We start from the raw sequence: 23352 nt of genomic DNA on the forward strand, positions 1-23352 counted from the left end.
GTGGGGGAGTGTCCGCCTCAAAAACATATTTTCTATCTCGTAATCAACTATGCTGAACAAAATGGCTATCTCAACATTTTGATAGGATGTATTTGGGGGAATGATGGGCGTGGGGGGGAGGCTAGTTGCCCTCCAATCACTTTCGACTATTAAAAAGGGCACTAACTCTTTGAATTTACAATCAAATGATCCTTTTTTGAAGATTCTACGACAACACCTTCTATAAAAACCTGATATGCCCCCAGGGCATAACTTAAAACGCTTGCCCGGAGGGTTGTTGGGGATTGTCCTCCTCAAAAATAAATTTCTATTTGGGAATCAACTACGCTGAACAAAAGCTATCTCAAAATTTGGATTGAATGTGCTTGGGCAAATTATGGGCGTGGGGGGGGGGGGGGCTAGTTGCCCTCCAATCACTGTTGACTATTAAAAAGTGCAGTAGCCCTTAGAATTTCCAATCGGATAAGCCCTTTTTGAAGTTTTTACGACAATACCTTCTACAAAAACCTTGTATGTCCCCAGGGCATAACTTACAACCCTTGTCCTGAGGTTTGTGAGGGATTGTCCTCCTCAAAAACATATTTTCTATGTGGTAATCAACTACGCTGAACAAAATGGCTGTCTCAAAATTTTGATTGGATGTATTTGGGAGAATGACGGGCTTGGGGGGGAGGCTAGTTACCCTCCAATCACTTTCGACTATTAAAAAGGGCACTAACCTTTTGAATTTCCAATCAAATGAGCCTTTTTTGAAGATTCTACGACAACACCTTCTATAAAAATCTTATATGCCCCCAGGGCATAACTTAAAACCCTTGCCCCGAGGGTTGTGGGGGAGTGTCCTCCTCAAAAAGATATTTTCTCTCTGGAAATCAACTACGCTGAACAAAATGGCTATCTTAAAATTTTGAGTGGATGCGTTTGGGGGAATGATGTGCGTGGGGGGGGGGCTAGATGCCCTTCAATCACTTTCGACTATTAAAAAGGGCACTAGCCGTTTGAATTTCCAATCGAATGAGCCTTTTTTGAAGTTTCTACGACAACGCCTTCTATAAAACCCTTATATGCCCCCAGGGCATAACTTAAAACCCTTGCCGCGAGGCTTGTAGGGGAGTGTCCTCCTCAAAAAGATATTTTCTATCTGGAAATCAACTACGCTGAACAAAATGGCTATCTCTAAATTTTGATTGGATGTATTTGGGGGAATGATGGGCGTGGGGGGGGCTAGTTGCCCTCCAATTACTTTCGACTATTAAAAAGTCGAAATGTTTTGTTTGTTTTTTTTCCAATATATATATAGTAAGTGAGTAAAATATTGAGTCCTGCCACAAACAAATCTGTATAAATTTTCACGTGAGAGGTCTGTTTGATAAATAAATTTCTTTATTCCTCTCTCTGTCTCTCTCTCTCTCAGTTTGAGTGTTTTGACAGACAATCGTTAAATAAAAAGACATGCAATTGCCAGTGTCAAACTTATTAGCCCCTCTCCCCGTCTTATAAACGCTGTGTCTGTTTGAAAGATCTTAAGCCGAACTGGGCAACAATGACAAAAAAACCAACAGGGTTGAAAATACCAATGGAACAAAAACGAGACTGCGGCCAGCGGAGAGAAAAGACGAAAAATGTAAAACAACGCGGATATTTCACCTCTATCAAAACAAAGCGTCTTTAGCACGAGAGAAACACAAGAAGAACAAGATAAAAAACCAAACTAAAACTAAAAATAAATAAAACCACCACCAAAAAAATATACAATTGGCGCAAACTAATCCACTTACATAATTTTTTTAATTTATTTTTTATGGTGGTTTTATTTGTTTTTAGTTTTAGTTCGGTTTTTTATCTTGTTCTTCTTGTGTTTCTGATATGCTGAAGACGCCTTGTTTTGATACAGGCGAAATATCCGCGTTGTTTTACATTTTTCGTCTTTTCTCTCCACTGGCCGCAGTCTCGTTTTTTGTTGTTTTTATTTTCATTGAGGTTTTTCTTTCTGTTGGTTTACTATTTATGTTACTTTTTTGTTCTTTCTTTTACGTAAACCTGAATTTGGAGACAATCCTTTCTGTGATGTTTAAAAATTTCAATGCTTAAATAAATAAATAAAATACTCCATCTTAAAAATTTTACACGAAAAACTGCATCATGTTCATTGTTTCAAGTCCATTAGAAAATGAAAAAAAAAAACACTAAAATACTGATATAGTTTAAAAACAATACTCAGAATGATTCCGATTTATCTTTTTTATTCATACGCAAGTATTAGTTATTTTTTGTCGCTAATTAGTAAATGAGAGGCAACGTAGTTATCCCTTACTATATACGAATGGGCTTGAAAGACCTAAACAAAGTTTCTAATAAGTACGCTGGAGACGCTTAGTGGTAGTTAATTATTTGTATAACATAATTACCAAAGTTCAACAACCAAGCAAAAAAAGACATCCTTAATTACTATATTTTTAATTACCAGTCTTCCTCACTTTTTATATATTAGTTAGGTTTAAGACTAAAGGGTGCATCCAAAATTTTTTTGAGGAGACTGTTGTGGGTTGGGAGGTGGTGGTTTAACAAAAAAAAACTTTAAAAACACCTTAAAATTTGTTTATATGCATTTTTTTACGTTTTTAAGAGCCTGACAAATTTGTTTTGGCGCGGGGGGGGGGTCAAACCCTCCTCTAAATACTGCCTTGTTCCCCAAAAGACTCATTAAATAAACTTTTTGATAGAAGTTGTTTGATGGGAAACAGTTTCATTCCCAAATCTTCTAGGTAGCTTTCAAATGTACCAAACTTAATGGTAATTTTTTTATTCAGCCCCCCCCCCTCATTACCACTATGTAAATTTAAGAGTATGATCTACTCGCAAATTATCACAAATTTTATTCGGCACAGAAACATTTGTCACTGGGTTCTAAATACTTTTCCACGTCTAAATCCTTACATTTCTCTCTCTAGGGGCCCCAGATCGCTGTTATCTAGGCTGCAGCTATTGCCGCAAATTTATCACCACTACAAAATTAGTGATTTTGTCAAGTGCGAGAGGCTCAAAAAGGCACATACAAACTAATTTTTTGGGAGGGGAGGGTGATTCTAGCGGGGTGACTAAATAGAAATGTGAAGAAGATCCGATTTTAGACGACCGCTGGAGCTGAAGGGCCCTTGCGCATCTTCTGGGGCTAGATATTTTGAATATCAAAGGTAAAAGGAAATTAGTTAAGGTAGACGATATTATTAGCCAATTATCCAGTCATTATTGATTCATATAGTTTTAGTCTAATTCCAGAAACATTAGTAATAATTTGAAATTATTTTAACACCGTAAATTCGTAAGATTAAAGAATATGAATATATGTGTCGGAAAGCTGTTCAGGTTCTACATAATAAAGCTGTTCAGCCATCCACAATAAACAAATACGCTTCGCTGAAAATTTCAAACCCAAATAAGAAGCTTCGGTTTTAGGACTGAATTAAAATTACTAGAATTACCAGTAACAAGTATAAGTATATGGCAGGAAATTAAAAAAAAACTCTTTCCGATAAAGAAGTTCTTCAAAGAAAAGTAATGAGCAATATTGAAACCTAAGACGAGCAGAAATAATGTTCTATAAAAGTTTAAACTTAAGACAACCAGAAATTACTTTCAATGAATAAGTAAAACCCAAAATAGACAGAAATCAGAATAAGTAACCACATCAAACTGGTAGATACTGATATAGATGAACTAATAAATCCTGCAACGAGTAGAATTTAAACTATCAATAAAACTTAACTGACATTAAATGAATAATCTCAAATTTAAAATGGAATGAAATGAAATTTTGCTGTATTTCATTTCATTAATAGAGCAACATTTCATTTCATATTGGAAGAACAAGATGATAAACTTTGCATATATAAATTCAGCATTATTTTATTTTTAATTAGAATAATGTTCAACGCAGTATTACTGAATCCAAGAACAGTTAGTGAGCTTCTTAAGTCAATGGACCGGTAACTTGCTTCGAGCCTGAAGTGACTATTTTGTTTAGCATAAATATATGTTGTTTTAATTTTGACATGTTAGTAACTCTACTGATAATGATGACCAACTGTGCCATCGAAATACTTAGAGCCTTTGTTTTACATTTTTGTTTCACTGTCTAATAAAAGGACGTGTCCCTATTTGAAACTCTTATTTATTTCGTCTGAGAATTTTAGGCTATGAAATTTTTTGGGTTATCTTAGAATTTGTATTTTCTGGCATCTTCCCCTCTTGGGCAAAAAAAAATATGTTTTATGGCACAAAATAGAAGAAAAAGCCATTTTGTTTTGCCAGGTTTTTTTTTCTATTACTTAGGAAGGTCGTCTGCTGAGGATTTATCCAAAAACCTTGGTAATCACTGCAACATTCGTGTCAGTATCAGCTGCCAATTTGTGAATAAATATGGAATCTACTACAGCATTCACATCAGACTTTAAAGCATTTTTTCAAAATGGGGTTGGGAACCCCATAGGGTTCCCCTCTTTGAGGATCTTAGATCATGCCAAATCTACTAGTCATCTTAGAATTTGCATTCCCCAACATTTTACCCTAGGAGAAAAAGTGATCTTTCATGGTATGAAACGGTAGAAAACACCACTTCGCTGGGGCAGTGTACCTTTCCTTCTCAACAACAGGACTGGAGATTGTAATTTCTTTTTAAGTAAGCTCTCGCCCAACATTCTACGACCACTGGCTCGATACGATCACCCCTGGAGGAAAACAAGGAGACGCCTCCGTGCTTCTCTTGCAAAAAAGTGATTCTCCTGGTTGCTGAAGGTGTTGGACATTATTTCTCCTGTATAATATTTTTTCACCATAATGATTGCAACGGTGCTGTTTTCATTTTGATTTTACGCCATTTTGAGGGGTTTCAAGCTTTTTTTCGAAATTCTCGCAAGTTTTATTCGTAATAGGCTATTAGGCCCTACTGTTGAGATTCATCAAAATAACACTTAACATTCCTAAATCAGCTTCAAATTGCAGCTTTGGATCACTGTGAAAACGCGTTTTCCAACTTTTGGAAAACGCGACACTGGAACCAGGGGCGGATCCAGGATTTTTTTAGGGGGAAGCGCAAAATAGGTTGATCCGATAAACTTGCCTTAGGAGCAAGTTTAATTAACGCAAACGTGCGTTAATTTAAGTAAATTACACTACTCTAGACTACGTTAGGGTGGGGGGGGGCGTCCCCCTCACCCCTCCCCTGGATCCACCAGTGACTGGAGCCATGACTATACCAGTGTAGATTTTGCAGAACATTAAATAGTGCTACAAAAATCACAGCGTGTCCTCTGAGGCCTCAGATATAACGACTATTTGAATATTTATCGTAAAAGGAATTGAATGTAAATATAATCCAATTTGCTGTTGGTATATTATCTCCTAAGAAGTCAAAAATTGTTTCCTCTTTTTTTTGTAAATATTGACTGATAAGATTAAAATAAATTTTTAACGATGCATTGATAAAAACAAAAGATGATTTAGTTTGTTATTGAGATGAAGAATGAGGAACATAGCCCAGACTGGATATGAACTGGATGGTAAGAGAATTGTGGCCGTTTTTTCTGACAACAGATAAAAACAAAACAGTAAAATTACATGGTAAACATATTCAATCAACGTGATGAATACTTCTCTAATAACCGAGCTTTCCTTTCTTACTTTCAGCCTCAAGCTTGCTGTCTTAAAAGTGAAATACTGGTCCTATTCTGACGGGCAATAGGCGCTTTAGTCTTAGTAACTTAGTAGGAGCAGTAATACTGGTCCTATTCTGACGGGCATTAGGCGCTTTAGTCTTAGTAACGTTAGGTGTTTAGAGAGGCTAGGCATGTACACATGCCTTTTGGCGATGGGGGCTCAAATCCAGGGGTGGGTAAAAAACGAAATACAGGCGAATTACGGGGAACACACAAGGAAAAGTCGGTAAAATGCTCAAAATCTGTAGGCTGTAGGGGGAGCGTTCCCTATACGCTAATACTTAAGGCAAAACCTGTAGGCAATATTCTGAAAATATTAATATTTGGTGGCTGGAAAAAACAGGCCTGGAGACCCCTTTGTGATGTGTGCGAGTGAGCTATACATCTAGTTATGCGTTTGTTGATTTTTTCCTGTGTATGCATCGTGCCTTTTACGAAAGGGAAGACTACTTTGCTTTATTTAACTGATGGATTAGTTCTTCCTTTGTGAATTTAATTTATAAAAAAATAATATCCAAAGTTTTTTCGAAGAAAGGTTAAGGGTGACCCCTCCTCAATGCCTTACTCTTCACGCTAAAGTTTTTAGCACTTTTAGAAAGCTTCCTATTCTAATTAAACATCCTTTGTGTTTCAGGAGTCATTCTTAAACAATTGGGACAAGCAGTCAAAGTTTAGCGTAAAGAGCAAGGTATCGAGGAAGGGGGTACTCCCTTCCAATAAGCAATAGTTTCTGTTCGTTTTGAGTTTAAATGTTGCATCTTACTTTCAGTTGAAAAAACTTGTTGTTTTATTTAGTTTTTGATTGTTTTTCAAATAATGCCGGTAAATCTGGCTCACTCTCCATGAAAAATTTCCTCCCCTCTCGGGAAACTGCTCCGTGTAAAGTTCCTCCTATGTAAAATACAACTACCCCCTCTGTAAAATTCCTTCCGGATAATTTCATCTTCGCTGATAATTTCCACCCTCCCCCTCCATAAAATTTCTTGCAGAAGATATAGCTTTTCTAAGTTCTATTCGTTTTTCTGACTACTCCGAAAATCCCCTCTTTCGTGGGAATTGTTACCCGGATATACAACCCCGCTGAAAATTTCCCCCGGAAAATTCCTCCAGAACATCTCCACATGCAAAATTGAGTAGGCAAAGAGATACTAAGACAAACAAAAAGATTTTCGTATAGCAATTCTCTCAAACCCCACTCACTCCCCAGTCTAGAATTCTGGCTGGAGATTTTGTACCCAAAAATTTCCATCCATACAGAAAGTCATCCCCAAGGAAACCCACCTCAAGCGCTAAGTCCCCGCCCCCCCCCAAAAGTACCCGTATACTTCCCAAACAATTGTAATCAATTACGTAACGTAATTGTACGTAACATATGTAACAATTGGCAAATTTTTTTAACTTAAAGACCCATTCCAGAGGCTGGGGGGGGGGGGTATATCTCAAAAGGCATAATATTGGGACGTTTCAACAATGCTGAACAAAATGCCTATCTCATAATTTTGATCGGATGATTTGGGGGGATAAAAGGGCGTGGAAGGGAGCCTCGCTGCCCTCCAATCTTTTTGGTCGCTTATAAGGGGCACTAGAACTTTTAATTTCAGTTCAAATAAGTCCTTTTCCGATATTGTAGGACTCTTGGTTCGGTGCGATCACCTCTGGGAAAAAAAAAACAAATAAATACGTAACCGGGGCAAATTTTTTTCCTGGTTAAAAAATACAAAATTCCACATTATTGCATATGGGAGCTTGAAACTTCTACAGAACGGTTCCCGGATACGCTGAATCTGATGGTGTCATTTTCACTAAGATTCCTTGACTTTGACGGGATTTTTCACCCTGTTTAAAAATTGGGCAAATTTTAACAGGCTCGTGGCTTTTATTGGTAACAATAAATCTAATGAATCGTATATATTTGGAATCAGCATAATAAGTCGATTCTTTGGATGTTATATGTTGATATCAAAATTCCTTTTTTTTAGTTTCGGTTACTATTGAATCAAGTAGCTGCTTACACACAGTTCGTTACAACGAACTGTTTGATTTCCAAACAATGCTTGTTAAAAGTTCTTTTTGTACGGTGTAAACGTAATTGTTACAAAAAATCGTTAGCTAACAGTTTTTTTCTGGACCGTGGAAATGAGCCCGTTAAAAATAATCCAGAAGTGTAGTTTTCCCGTCTCTGAAGAAGCCAAAAAAAAATTTTTCTATATCTTGTTTTTGTAAATACTAACTGATAAGACTCGAATAAGCTTTCACTAAAGCATTGATCAAACAGTTCGTGGTAACGAACTGTAAGTTAGGAGCGACCCGGCTCAATGGTAACCGAAACTCTAGAAAACGGGATTTTGATAGCAATAGATACATCAAAAGAATCAGATTTTAATGCTGATTTCAAATATATAAGTTTCATCAAGTTTAGTACAAAAGTTACGCACCTGAGAAAATTTGGCTGATTTTCGAAAAATGGGGGAAAGACCCCCTAAAAATTATAGAACCTTAATGAAAATCACACCATCATATTCAGCGTATCAGAGAACCCTACTGCAGAGGCTTCAAGCACCTATCTAAAAAAATGTAGAATTCTGCTTGCCCGAGGAAAGATCACGGATGCATGTTTATTAGTTTTTTTTTCCAGGGGTGATCGTATTGACCCAGTCGTCCTAGAATATCCTGGGAGGGCTCATTCAAACAGAAATTATAAGTTCTAGTGCCCTTAATAAGTGACCACAAAAAGTGGAAGGCAACTAGGCCCCCTCCCACGCTCATTTTTTCTCAAAGTCACCCGATCAAAATTTTGAGAGAGCCATTTTGTTCAGCATGGTCGAAAATATGATAACTATGTCCTTTAGGATGACTTAATACCTTGAAGTCCTCGGCGGGAGGGCTGAAAGTTATGAACTTTACCCAATTTTAACATATAGTATTGGTTAATGGGAAGTATACAGACGTTTTCAGGGAGGATTTTTTCTGGTAGTGAGGTGGGGGGGGGGGGGGTGGGGGGTCGGAGTTTATGTGGGAGGATCTTTTCATGAAGGAAGTTTTCATGGGGGAAGAGAGATTGCTATGAAGGGGACGCCGGATTTCTCAGCATTATTTAAAAAAAGATCAGAAATTAAATAATAAAAAGTTTTTCAACTGAAAGTAAGCAGCAACATAAAAAATTAAAACCAACAGAAAATATTACCTATATGATTGGGTTCACCCCCTAGTCAATACCTCGCTCTTTAAGCCAAATTTTTTTTAGTACTTTCATAAGAGCTATTTATTCTAATTAACGGCCTTTGTGATTCAGCGGTCATTTTTAAGGAATTGGAACTTTAGCTTAAAGAGCAAGGTATTGACTAGGGGGCAAACTCCCTAATATACGTATTAAAAATATATGAATATAGAATTTTGTTACTCGTGAGTTAATTCGTAAGTTACGTATATTTATTACTAATAAAAACATTCGTAAATAAAATTAAACAAGTTTCGAGACAGCCATTTAACCAAATAAAAGCAAAATTAATATGCAAATTTTGTTTTTATTATTCATGTACGGTGAGCCAAAATCAAAACCTGCATTAATTCAAAACGTTTAAAAATTAAATAAAAAAAACAAGTTTTTTTTAACTGAAAGTAAGGAACGACGTTAAAACTTAAAACAAACAGAAATTCATTCCGTATATGAAAGGGGCTGTTCCCCTCCTCAACACCTCACTCTTTACGCTAAAGTTTGACTTTCTCACAACTTTATTTTTTTAAAACAATAATTAACTTTAGCGTAAAGAGTGAGGCGTTGAGGAGGGGACAGCCCATTTCATATACGGAATAATTTCTGTTCGTTTTAAGTTTTAACGTCGTTCCTTACTTTCAGTTAAAAAAAAGCTTGTTTTTTTATTATTTAATAACAACAAAACATGACTTAGTTTTTATTTAGTTTTTAGTTTTATGTCCATTTGAATATGAAGTGATTGATAAGGAAAGCGTAGCTATCTTTTGTTTATCTTCTCACAGAAAATATCCAAAAGTGTCCTTACAAGAAAGCTTTAATTTAAAATATAAGACTGAGTAGATCCAGAAAGATGTCCCTTAACAATAAAGTTTTCCCTCGATTCTTTAAAGTGGTCTTAAAACAAAAACATCTTTTGGACCATGCACTCATCTTAGGTCTATTCAAACCTAAAAACCGCGATTTCCTAAGATTTTTTTTATGGTTATTTAAAAATTTGGAAGTTTTTTTGCCAGTATTGCCATGGTTAAACTGGACTTTACATAGGTAAAAGTATTTAGTTCAATTTGATAATACCTTTTGTTTGTAAAAATTCAAACACTAACAATCTGCTGATTCCAAGGACAACTCCAACTTGGAAAGAAAGCTCCATATTCTTAAGCTGTTAGGTGTCATGTGTTTTTAACATATTTTTCGCTGATTTTTTATCACGTTTCTTTTTTCTAAATTTGGCGGTCGCTACAACTAAAAATTGCAAAGCTGCATATGCAGTTGTTTCTCCTAAAAGCTGAATCCCCGTATTTTCCTTATTCGTTAATACACAAATGACTGTATGAATTTTCACTTGACCAGCTGAAACACACAAATTCCATTTTCGCTGTTTTTAGCACTTTAACCTTCGTTTTTTTTTTTTTTTGCAAACCTTAATAAATTTCTTTTTTTGATTGGTAAGATGCCTTCCTGCTAAACATGTAAAATGGGAGCCGGCGTTAGTAGAGAAGAAGGTACCATTTCTACGACTTTATGTTCCATCCTGTGTTATTTGCGTACGCCCCCGTACCAAACAGGTTTTTCTGGTAGAACCTTATACTTTGCGTACGCCCCCGTACCAAACAGGTTTTTCTGGTAGAACCTTATACTTCTGGGGCGCCCCCGTACCAAACAGGTTGGGTATAATCTGCTTTGGTTAAAGTTTTCTAACACAATTAACTGAATTTCTAGTTCCTGATATTCAAGTTTTTTTTTATGTTAAATCCGTGATCATTCATCTGTAAGTTGATTAGTAGGTTTTTTTTTTTAAACTTGGCTAATAGGTTTTTAAACCTATTACTACGAACGCTACATGCATTCCATTTTTGGAACTAGGAGCGAGATTGTGTGATGCTATCAGACTGGTTTCGTTTCATGGGTTCATTAATAGAAGGACTAATGATTTTGAAAAGGGTAATTACTTCTTTAGTTTACGAGATTTGCGAATTTTTTGCGAAAAGGTATTTGCGTAAATGTATTGCGTTGGTTAAGAATGCCTCACGGGTAATTAAAGAATGGGATGCTTGCATCAACAATACAAAGAATATGCTCAGATACTTAATAGATTTGACACCTACAAGAGACAATGGTAGAAGGTATTCAATAGCTTAATTGAAAAGTAACGATAGAATGACATTGTGACTTGACCTAGCTTTACCTCGCCGATGTGGTCTGTATAATACACAAGTGATGATTTGCACAGTGTTGTCAATTTTAAATAGTTTAGAAATAAAAAAACTTAACAAGAAATGGCTGAAAAGTGTTTTGAGGGAGTTGAGTTGCACGAGGGTTCAGTTACATGCGGATTCAGTTACACGGGGATTAGTTAAATGGGGTCGAGTAGCACGGAGGTTCAGTTGTACAGGGTTTCGGTTATACAGGGGTTCAGTTACATGGGGGGTTCAGTTGTACAGGGTTTCGGTTATACAGGGGTTCAGTTACATGGGGGGTGCAGTTGCCCGGGGCTTGAGTTAAATGGGGATTGAGTTCCACGAGAGTAGTGCTTTGTCGTGGTTTAGCTTGTAACAGTTTTAAAAGAGCTTTACGGGGATTGAGAGACTCAGTTGCCTGATTCAGTGTAGTTTTCCTTTACATGGTGGTAAAAAAAAATTAAATTTTTGAGATAATTCATGAGTTTATGAATGTTTTTATAGAGCTTTACGGGGATTGATAGGCTCAGATGCGTAAATCCGTGTGGTTTTTCTTTACTTGGTGGTCATTTTCCTTTACTTTTTGGTCATTTAAAAAGAAATTTTTGTGTTAAATAAGTAGTTTTTGTATCTTTCAAAAGATCTTTACGGGGATTGAAAGACTCAGTTGCCGGATTCTGTGTGGTTTTTCTTTACTTGGTGGTCATTAAAAATGAAATTTTTGTGTTAAATAAGTAGTTTTTGTATCTTTTAAAAGAGCTTTAAGGGGTTTGAGAGACTCAGTTGCCTGATTCTGTGTGGTTTTCCTTTACTTGGTGGTCATTTGTTGTATCTTTTAAAATAGCTTTACGGGGTTTGAGAGACTGAGTTGCCTAATTCTGTGTGGTTGTCCTTTACTTAGTCGTCATTAAAAAAGAAAATTTTGTGTTAAATAAGTAGTTTTTGTATCTTTTAAAAGAGCTTTAAGGGGTTTAAGAGACTCAGTTGCCTGATTCTTTGTGGTTTTTCTTTACTTGGTGGTCATTAAAAACGAAATATATGTGTTAAATAAGTAGATTTTGTTTATTTTATCTGATCTCTTCTTTGTATGTGAGTCTATGTTGCCTTATTCCTTGTGGTTTTTATTTCCTTTTTTGTAATTAAAAACTAAATGTTTTTGTTAAATAAGTAGTTTTTGTATCTTTTAAAAGAGCTTGACGGGGTTTGAGAGACTCAGTTGCCTGATTCCGTGTGGTTTTTATTTACTTGATGGTCATTAAAAACAAAATTTTTGTGTTAAATAAGTAGTTTTTGTATGTTTTAAAAGAGCTTTACGGGGATTGAGAGACTCAGTTTCCGGATTCCGTGTGGTTTTTATTTAATTACTTGTCATTAAAAATAAAATTTTAGTTTTAAATAAGTAGTTTTTGTATATTTTACAAGAGCTTTTCTGAGTATTATTGACAATTATTCCTGTTTACGTGTGGTTTTTATTTTATTGTTGGGCAATGAAATCTAAAAATTGGATTAAATTAATTAGTTTTTGTATACTTTAAAATATATTTAAGGGGTTTGAGAGACTCAGTTGTCGAATTCCATGTGGTTTGTCTTTACTTGATGGTCAATAAAAATAAAATTTTTTTTTTAAATAAGTAGTTTTTGTATATTTTAAAATAGCTTTAAGGGGATTTAGAGACTCAGTTGCCGGATTCCGTGTGGTTTTTCTTTAAGTGGTGTTCAATAAAAATGAAAATTTTGTGTTAAATAAGTATTTGGTTTATCTTTTAAAAGAGCTATAAGGGGTTGGATAGACCCAGTTGCCTAATTCCTTGTTGATTTTCTTTACTTGGTGGACATTAAAAAAAAAATTTTTGTGTTAAATAAGTAGTTTTTGTATCTTTTAAAAGATCTTTAAGAGCATTGAGAGACTCAGTTGCCCGATTCCGTGTGGTTTTTCTTTACTTGGTGTTCATTAAAAATGAAATTTTTGTGTTAATTAATTAGTTCTTGTATCCTTTAATATAGCTTTACGGGGATGGAGAGACTCAGTTGCCGGATTCCGTGTGGTTTTTATTTACATGGTGGTCATTAAAAACGAAATTTTTGTGTTAAATAAGTAGTTTTTGTATCTTTTAAAAGAGCTTTACGGGGATTGAGAGACTCAGTTGCCGGATTCCGAGTGGTTTTTCTTTACTTTGTGGTCATTAAAATCAAAATTTTTGTGTTACATAAGTAGTTTTTGTATCTTTTAAAAGAGCTTTTCGGGGATTGAGAGACTCAGTTGCCTGATTCCTTGTGGTTTGTCTTTACTTGGTGTTCATTAAAAACGAAATTTTTGTGTTAAATAAGTAGTTCTTGTATCTTTTAAAAGAGCTTTAAGGGGTTTGAGAGACTCAGTTGCCTGATTCCGTGTAGATTTTATTTACTTGGCGTTCATTAAAAACTAAATTTTTTATTTACATAAGTAGTTTTTTTATCTTTTTAAAGATATGTACGGGGTTTTAGAGACTCTGTTTCTTGATTCCGTGTGGTGTTTAGTTACTTGGGGGTCATTAAAAAAGAAATTTTTGTGTTAATTAATTAGTTTTTTTATGTTTTAATAGAGCTTTACTGGGATTGAGATACGGTGTTGCCTGAGTGCGTGTGGTTTTTCGGGACATGGTTGTCATTGACTACGAAATTTTTTGTGTAAAATTAGTATTTTTTGTATCTTTATAATTGCGTGACGGGGAATGAGAGACTCTGTTGCCGGATACCGTGTGGTTTTTCTGTACTTTGTTGTGAGTTGCTGTATATGTTTAAATAGCTTTAACGGGTTTGAGAGACTCAGTTGCCTGATTCCGTGTGGTTTTTCTTTACTTTGTGGTGATTAAAAAAGAAATTTTTGTGTTAAATAAGCAGTTTTTGTATCTTTTAAAAGAGCTTTAAGAGGTTTGAGAGACTCAGTTGCCTGATTCTATGTGGTTTTTCTTTACTTGGTGGTCATTAAAAACTAAATATTTGTGTTAAATAAGTAGTTTTTGTATATTTTAAAAGAGATTTAAGGGGATTGAGAGACTAAGTTGCCTGATTCAGTGTGTTTTTTCTTTACTTGGTAGTCATTAAAAACGAAATTTTTGTGTCTTAAATAAGTAGTTTTTTTGTATCTTTTAAAAAAGCCTCACGGGGTTTGACAGACACAGTTACCGGAGTCCGTGTGGTTTTCTTGACTTGGCTTTCATTAAAAATTATATGTGTACGTGACATCAGTAGTTCTTGTCTGTTTTAAAAGAGCTTTACAAGTTTGGAAAGACACAGTTACCTGATTACGTGTGGTTTTTCTTTTGAGGAAAGTCATCATAATTGAATTTGTAATGTTAGATAAGTACTGCTTTTATCTTTTAAAAGAGCTTTACGGGGAATGATAGACTAAGTTTCAAGTTTCCGGGTGATGTTTGTTTAATTGGTGCTCAATAATATATAAAATTTTATGTTAAGAGATTCTTGTTTTGATCTTTTAAAATTGCTTTATGGGGTGTGTGAGACTCAGTTGCCTGATTCCGTGTGGTTTTTATTTACTTTGTGGTCATTAAAAAATAAAATTGTTTCTTAATAAAGTAGTTTGTTTATATTATAAAAGAGCTCTACTGGGTTGGTGAGAATCAGTTGCTTGATTCCTTGTGGTTTTTCTTTACTTGGTGTTCATTAAAAACGAAATTTTTGTGTTAAATAAGTAGTTTTTGTATCTCTTAAAAGAGCTTTACGGGGAATGAGAGACTCAGTTGCCGGATTCCGTGTGGTTTTTCTTTCCTTGGTGGTCATTAAAAACAAAATTTTTTTGTTAAATAAGTAGTTTTTGTATCTTTTAAAAGAGCTTTACGGGGTTTGAGAGACTCAGTTGCCGGATTTCGTGTGGTTTGTCTTTACGTGGTGTTCATTAAAAACGAAATTTTGTGTTAAATAATTATTTCTTGTATCTTTTAAAAGAGCTTTACGGGGATTGGAGAGACTCAGTTGCCGGATTCCGTGTGGTTTTTCTTTACTTGGTGGTCATTAAAAACGAAATTTCTGTGTTAAATAAGTAGTTTTTTGTATCTTTTAAAAGAGCTTTACGAGGATTGAGAGACTCAGTTGCCTGATTCCGTGTGGTTTTTCTTTACTTTGTTGTTATTAAAAACAAAATTTTTGTGTTAAATAAGTAGTTTTTGTATCTTTAAAAGAGCTTTACGGGGTTTGAGAGACTCATTTGCCTGATTTCTTGTGGTTTGTATTTTCTTGGTGGTCATTAAAAACGAAAATTTTTTGTTATATTAATATTTCTTGTATATTTTAAATGAGATGTAAGGTGGTTGTGAGACTCTGTTGACTGATTCCGTGGGGTTTTTCTTTACTTGATGGTCATTAAAATAGAAATTTTTGTGTTAAATAAGTAGTTTTTGTATCTTTTAAAAGAGCTTTAGCGGGATTGAGAGACTCAGTTGCCGGATTCCATGTGGTTTTCCTTTAATTGGTGGTCATTAAAAACGAAATTTTTTTGTTAAATAAGTAGTTTTTTTATCTTTTAAAAGAGCTTTAAGGGGTTTGAGAGACACAGTTGCCTGATTCCGTGTTGTTTTTCTTTACTTGGTGGTAATTAAAAATTAAATTTTTGTGTTAAATAAGGAGTTATTGTATCTTTTAAAAGAGCTTTAAGGGGTTTCAGAGACTCGGGTGCCCGCGTTCATGTGGTTTTTGTTCACGTTGTGGTAATTTATATTGAAAATTTTGTTTTAAATTAATATTTCTTCTATCCTGTAAAATGGTTCTCCGGGGATTGAGAGACTCATTTGCCTGATTCCAAGGGGTTTTTATTTAATTGGTTTTAATAAAAAACAAAATTTTTTTGTTAATTATTATTTTGTTTATATTTTAAAATAGCATTAAGGGGTCGGGTAGACTAAGTTGCCTGATTACGTGTGGTTTTTATTTTCTTGGTGGTCATTAAAAACGAAATTTTTATGTTAAATAAGTAGTTTTTGTATATTTTAAAATAGCTTTAAGGGGTTTTAGAGACTCAGTTTCCTGATTCAGTGTGGTTTTTCTTTACTTGGTGGTCATTAAAAATGAAATTTTTGTGTTAAATAAGTAGTTTTTGTATGTTTTAAAAGAGCTTTACGGGGATTGAGAGACTCAATTGCCTGATTCCGTGTGGTTTTTCTTTACTTGGTGGTCATTAAAAACGAAATTTTTTTGTCAAATAAGTAGTTCTTGTATATTTTAAAAGAGCTTTACGGGGTTTGAGAGACTCAGTTGCCTGATTCCGTGGGGTTTTTATTTACTTGGTGGTCATTAAAATGAAATTTTTGTGTTAAATAATTAGTTTTTGTATATTATAAAAGAGCTTTAAAGGGGTTGCAGAGACTCAGTTGCCTCATTTCGTGTGGTTTTTATTTACTTTGTGGTCATTAAAAAAGAAATTTTTATGTTAAATAAGTACTTTTTGTATATTTTAAAAGAGCTTTACTGGGTTTGAGAGACTCTGTTGTTGGATTACGTGTGGTTTTTATTTAAACGGTGGTTATTAAAAAAGAAATATTTTTTTTAAATAAGTAGTTTTTGTATATTTTAAAAGAGCTTTAATAAAAATGATGTATCATTTACCAGTTTTCATTTAAACTAATGCAGTTTCTATAAGAAATTTGAAATTATTTCGTTTAAACTTCTATAAAGTTAAGTTAACATGTTTATCTCCAATCCCCACTCAAGAATTTTGATCTGTAAGATCTGAGAAAAACCGGTTTGTAATTGTATTCAGCATATGCGATATAATTGACTATGGTACGAAAAGAGCTCGTAAAACTGCATATTCTATAAAAAAGGCTGAATTACAAAATCAAAATTAAATTGCATTTAATACTTTTCATTTAAACTAATGCAGTTTTTTTTAAAAATTTGAAATTATTTCGTTTAAACTTCTATAAAGTTAAGTTAACATGCTACCAAATTCCACATTATTGGACAGAAATATCAAAATCGTAGGTTAGAAAAGCACAGGCTATTTTTTTTTATTGCATTCAGCATATGCAATAGAATTGATTTTCGACGTATTTAAAAAAAAACAATTCAAATTGAATAATCTGGTAGATGGATAGAACTAGATCTTAACTAACAATTGTTAGTGGTATTGTTACAATTGTTACCATTTAAAGGAACATAATGACTTAAAACTTAATTAAAATTCAAGAAGCTCATATATACTATTTGCTAAAAGGAGAAGAAAAACATTTAACTTCTTTCAAATTATTTTAATGTAGGTACTTGTTCAATATCTCTCACCACACTCAAGAGCTTTGATATTTAAGATCTGAGAAAAACCATTCAAGAATTTTGATCTTTGAGATCTGAGACCAACTGGTTTTTATTTTCATGCAGCATCTGCGATAGAGTTAACTATGGTACGAAAAGAGTTTTTAAAAATGCAGTGTATATAAAGAAGGTTTAAATACAAAATCAAAATGAAATTGCATTTAGTACTTTTCATTTAAACTAATGCAGTCTCTGTACAAAATTTGAAATTATTTCGTTTAAACTTCTATAAAGTTAACTTAACAAGTTACCAAGTTCCACACTATTGCACCGAAATATCAAAATCGTAGGTTATTAAAGCAGGGGCTATTTTTTTATTGCATTCAGCATATGCGGTAGAATTGACTATTGTACGGAAAGAGCGGAAACTATCTCTTAAAAAAAAAAAATTTGATCAACAGGTTTGGCGAAGTAAATTTTTCTATTCGTGTTCCACTTCATGCTTCAAATTGTAAGAAGGAACTGAATATACATCATAATGTTTTTAAGAGATTTTATACGTATCTTGGATTAAGTCTCTTCTTAACATTATTCTGCACTAACGCTACATCTTGGTGATTAAAAGAGCCAAATTTCACCTTAAAGCGCTAACATATCTCATCAAGTAATTTAGGTCCTAGGATAAGTTACTTAGGAAACGCTCGATACCCTAAAGATGTCTTATTCAAATTGTTCATCCTATGAAAATTCTTGATTATTTAATTCAGTCACTTTTACAGAAACAGTAAATTTTTTGTTACCAAATTCAGATCTAGATTTCATTTTTAAAGAAACTTTACATTTTTCTTACCAAATTCTGGTCTAGATTTACCTTTGATTCGAACTGTAAGTAAGGAGCGACACGGCTCAATAGTAACCGAAACTCTAATGACCATCAATTAAATAAAAGTCACACGGAATCCGGCAACTGAGTCTCTCAATCCCCGTAAAGCTCTTTTAAAAGATACAAAAATTACTTATTTAACACAAAAATTTTGTTTTTAACGAATACCAAGTAAACAAAAATAACACGGAAACCGGCAACTGAGTCTCTCAAACCCCGTAAAGCTCTTTTAAAAGATAGAAAAACTAATTATTTAACACAAAAATTTCTTTTTTAATGACCATCAATTAAAGAAAAAACACAAGGAATCAGGCAACTGAGTCTCTCAATCCCCTTAAATCTATTTTAAAATATAAAAAAACTAATTATTTAAAACAAAAATTTTTGTTTTTAATGACCCTCAATAAAAGTAAAACTACTAGGAATACGGCAACCGAGTCTCTCAAAACCCTTAAACCTCTTTTAAAATATAAAAAAAATACTTATTTAACACAAAAATTTTGTTTTTAATGACCATCAAGTAAAGGAAAACCACATGGAATCCGGCAACTGAGTCTCTCAACCCCCGAAAAGCTCTTTTAAAAGTTACAAAAACTAATTATTTAACACAAAAATTTATTTTTTAATTACCACAAAGTAAAGAAAAACCAAACGGAATCAGTCAATTGAGTCTCTCAAACCCCGTAAATCTCTTTTAAAAGATACAAAAACTACTTATTTAACACAAATATTTCGTTTTTAATGACCACCAAGTAAAGAAAAACCACATAGAATCAGGCAACTGAGTCTCTCAAACCCCTTAAAGCTCTTTTAAAAGATACAAAAACTAATTATTTAACACAAAAATTTCGTTTTTAATGACCACCAATTAAATAAAACCACACGGAATCAGGCAACTGAGTCTCTCAAACCCTGTAAAGCTCTTTTAAAAGATACAACAAATGACCACCAAGTAAAGAAAAACAACACGGAATCAGGCAACTGAATCCCTCAAACCCCTTAAAGCTCTTTTAAAAGATAAAAAAACTACTAATATAACACAAAAATTTATTTTTTAATGACCACAAATTAAAGAAAAACCACAAGGAATCTGGCAACTGAGTATCTCAAACCCCGTACAGCTCTTTTAAAATATAAAAAAAATACTTATTTAACACAAAATTTTCGTTTTTAATTACCAACAATTAAATAAAAACCACACTGAATTAGGCAACTGAGTCTATAAAACTACGTAAATCTATTTTAAAAGATACAAAAACAAATTTTGATAAACAAAAATTTCTTTTTTAATGAGAACCAATAAAATAAAAAACACTCGGAATCAGGCAACTGAGTCTCTCAATCCCTGTAAAGCTCTTTTAAAACTGTGACAAGCTAAACCACGACAAAGCACTACTCTCATGGAACTCAATCCCCATTTAACTCAACCCCCGTGCAACTGAACCCCCCATGTAACTGACCCCCGGTCTCACCGAACCCCTGTACAACTGAACCTCCGTGCTACTCGACCCCATTTAACTAATCCCCGTGTAACTGAATCCGCATGTAACTGAAGCCTCGTGCAACTCAACTCCCTCAAAACACTTGTTAGCCATTTCTTGTTATTTTTTTTATTTATAAACTATTTAAAATTTATAACACTGTGTAAATCATCACTTGTGTATTATACAGACCACATCGGCGAGGTAAAGCTAGGTCAAGTCACAATGTCATTCTATCGTTACTTTTCAATTAAGCTATTGAATACCTTCTACCAATGTCTCTTGTAGGCGTCAAATCTATTAAGTATCTGAGCATATTCTTTGTATTGTTGATGCAAGCATCCCATTCTTTAATTACCCGTGAGGCATTCTTAACCATCGCAATACCTTTACGCAAATACCTTTTCGCAAAAAATTCGCAAATCTCGTAAACTAAAGATGTAATTACCCTTTTCAAAAACATTAGTCCTTCTATTAATGAACCCATGAAACGAAACCAGTCTGATAGCATCACACAATCTCGCTCCTAGTTCCAAAAATGGAATGCATTTAGCGTTCGTAGCAATAGTTTTAAAAACCCATTAGCCAGGTTAAAAAAAAAAACCTACTAATCAATTTACAGATGAATGACCGCAGATTTAACCTAAAAAAAAACTTGTATATCATGAAATAGAAATTCAGTTAATTGTGTCAGAAAAACTTGAACCAAAACAGATTATACCCAACCTGTTTGGTACGGGGGCACCCCAGAAGTATAAGGTTCTACCAGAAAAACCTGTTTGGTACGGGGGCGTACGCAAAGTATAAGGCTCTACCAGAAAAACCTGTTTGGTACGGGGGCGTACGCAAATAACACAGGATGGAACATAAAGTCGTAGAAATGGTACCTTCTTCTCTACTGGCGTTTCCCCCCAGAAAGTTGCCCCTGAATAATTCCCCCACCCCCGTGGAAAATTCCCCCACATGCAAAATTTTGTAGCCAAAGAGGAAATAGAAAATAGGTACCTCAAAATATCGATCACATGTCCTAAGGGGTAACAAAACGACAAGATATAAAAAACAGTTTTATGACAGGGGCTGGTGGATCTCTAGTCTCTTTCGACTTATAAAAAGGACTAGAATACTAAGTTTCCGATATAATGAGCATCCTCCGAAGTTTCTATGACCCCGCGGGGTAGGTTAGGGATGAGGAAGGGGCAACCCCACTTCTATACAGAATAAATTCTACTAATTTTAGAGTTTAATGTTACTCTTACTTTCATAGTAGTACCGTAGACCAAAAGTACTCCCAGGAATCAAAAGGGATTAAATACCAATATATACTTCCCCCTCTCTCCGCCCCTTCCTTAGAAATAATTATGTATTCACCTGAAGGCTCAATGCGAGTTGGGATGTTTTGGCATTAAAATATACTCTTTGAGGCACCTGTCCCCCTAACAACAGGACAAATTTCCCTTCTAATGAACATCCGAAATTATCCAGGGAGAATGGGCGAATTTCCTGCGGGAATATTCCTTGGGGGGCTTTTTTGGTGGGGGGGGGCACCTAGACCTGTGTTTTCTTCCAAGTGCTTTCACTGAAGGGCAAATTGTATTGCTGCATTTTCTGCCCTATTTCGCCCCTTCAGTTCGTAATTCCTATTTACTTGGGTATTGTATGCTGATTTAGGATTTATGCAACCCTACTTGTTTCTATTGAAAAGTGTTGATGTATTATTTATTTCTAACTCTGGACTGAAATGGCATACGAAAAAACTACTATCATATTTAGTGCTTGCAAATGAAACATACGTGAGAATTCAAAACGCGGTGGGCTATGTTACTTACTGGAAAATCAAAAGATGGGTTTGAGTTTTAGAATTTTTGTTAACGATCATTTGGTATCTTCATGGTGAAATTTCGGTACCGGTTTAGTGACTAATGAACCTTTCACACTACACCACAGAATCGTTCACACTAATATAGTTTAAGACTTTACGTTGCGTTATATAATCATGCGTAGCAGAATTTGTCCGTAACGTCGACATTGCGAGGTAGACTCAAGCTCTATAGAAATGCCAATATAGTAACAACAAAATGGAACTTCTGAATGAGCAAGTAAAAGATTTTAAAAATGAATTTATACAGATTTTCCTAGAAAGCTTTTCACTCATGAAAGCCAATCACGTACACAATCACACATGATTGAAACCCCATCTCTATTCCACATTTTAATTTTTTGAATAATGTCCGCGTGATTATTGTGATGATTTTAGATAATGATAGATTTATGGTTTTTTGCGTTAGTCTAACCCAAAAAATTGAAAAACGCAAAAAATCATAGGTTATACCAAATATGTGAAAGGTTACACCTAATTGACCGTAACGTAACCATTTTGCATAGAAAACCACATGTGTAATGTGAAAACTGCTTTACTCTTATTTCACAATTTTGTTTTCTTGATTTGCCAAGTAGGCTAACTATAGATTTCTTTAATCTATAAAGAGTCCTCTTTTTTTCATTAATAAAAAAAAATTTGCAAAAAAATTTTTTTTAAAAAAAGAAGTAAAGAACTCCATTAAACAAAAAATGAACAAAAATAGAATCAAATAATCTACCAAGCATACAACTACCACAAATCAGTATCAATAAATAAATGATGCCCAAAACAAACAGAAATTAAAATATGTCAAACTCAAACGAGCAGAAATTAATCTGAGTAAGGTTCTAAAAGGTTCTAAATGCTTTCTAAAAGCCAGAACATAATTTGTACTTTACTGAAAAAATTCAAATGAAAAAAATGAGCGTTGTAAGTCTAATATACATACTATTGCTACTACTACTACTATTGCTACTACTACTAACAACTCACCGCAGCACCAAGCCGCCTGAGACCAACACAGCTACGCACGAGTAGAGGAGGGGGTGCTACTCCGGGACGAACCACGTGGTTTATGGTTTTCTCAGTGAGAATGAAAAAACAGGAATTTTCTCACTTGGAAAACCATGAATTTTGTCACATTTATGTCTGTTTTTATGGTTTTTGTAAGTGAGAATTTGAAAAACAAGAACTTTCTCACATTTTTTTATGTTTTTATGGTTTTTGTCAGTGAGAATTTGAAAAACAGGAACTTTCTCACATTTTTGTATGTTTTTATGGTTTTTGTCAGTGAGAATTTGAAAAAACAGGAATTTTCTCACTGAGAAAACCATAAACCACGTGGTGCTGTCACGAGTCAGAACACCTGTGCTGTCGACCTCAATTCACCTATCGTGAATCAATAATTCCCCTTAGAAACAACAAATTAATTTTCCCTTTCTTGACAGATCAATCAATCAATGACATCATCTGTCAGACTTTAAAAATTTTCGCCTAGAAACATTTCTCCAGGAATAGATCCAAAATCATTAATGTCTTTGCCTCGGGAACAGTTCTACTGGTCGAACTCCAAAGGATATTAATAACCAAAGGACATGGAAACAATTAGGCAAGAAACATCTTAACGATGAATTGTTTTAGCGCGCGAGAAGGTTTCATATTAATTTGAAATGCGTTAGCACAGAGATGCCAATAACAAAGGAACACGCTGAATTTGCGTTTAGGGATTATTTGGGCGAAACCGTTTTAGACAGGTTATGGAACTATTTCGGCGAAACAGAT

General features: G+C 34.3%; 2 protein-coding genes across 2 annotated transcripts in view; one reads left to right on the forward strand and one right to left on the reverse strand.

Annotated features, from left to right (window-relative positions):
• The window catches only part of LOC148944091 (serine/threonine-protein kinase NIM1-like), a 127331-nt gene that overhangs the window by 100522 nt on the left and 3457 nt on the right, over positions 1-23352 (reverse strand). The window lies entirely within an intron of this gene.
• LOC148944092 (nuclear envelope phosphatase-regulatory subunit 1-like) overlaps positions 5500-23352 on the forward strand; it is a 117407-nt gene continuing 99554 nt past the window's right edge. The window contains exon 1 of the mRNA XM_089100634.1: positions 5500-5558. Within this exon, the coding sequence (XP_088956760.1) occupies positions 5522-5558 (37 nt within the window). The 5' untranslated portion in view covers positions 5500-5521. The remainder of the gene's footprint in view (positions 5559-23352) is intronic.

This window comes from Artemia sp. Qi Xiang Cuo, chromosome 14, assembly GCF_049724085.1.
Source record: "Artemia sp. Qi Xiang Cuo chromosome 14, ASM4972408v1, whole genome shotgun sequence".
Classification (NCBI taxonomy): Eukaryota; Metazoa; Arthropoda; class Branchiopoda; order Anostraca; family Artemiidae; genus Artemia; species Artemia sp. Qi Xiang Cuo.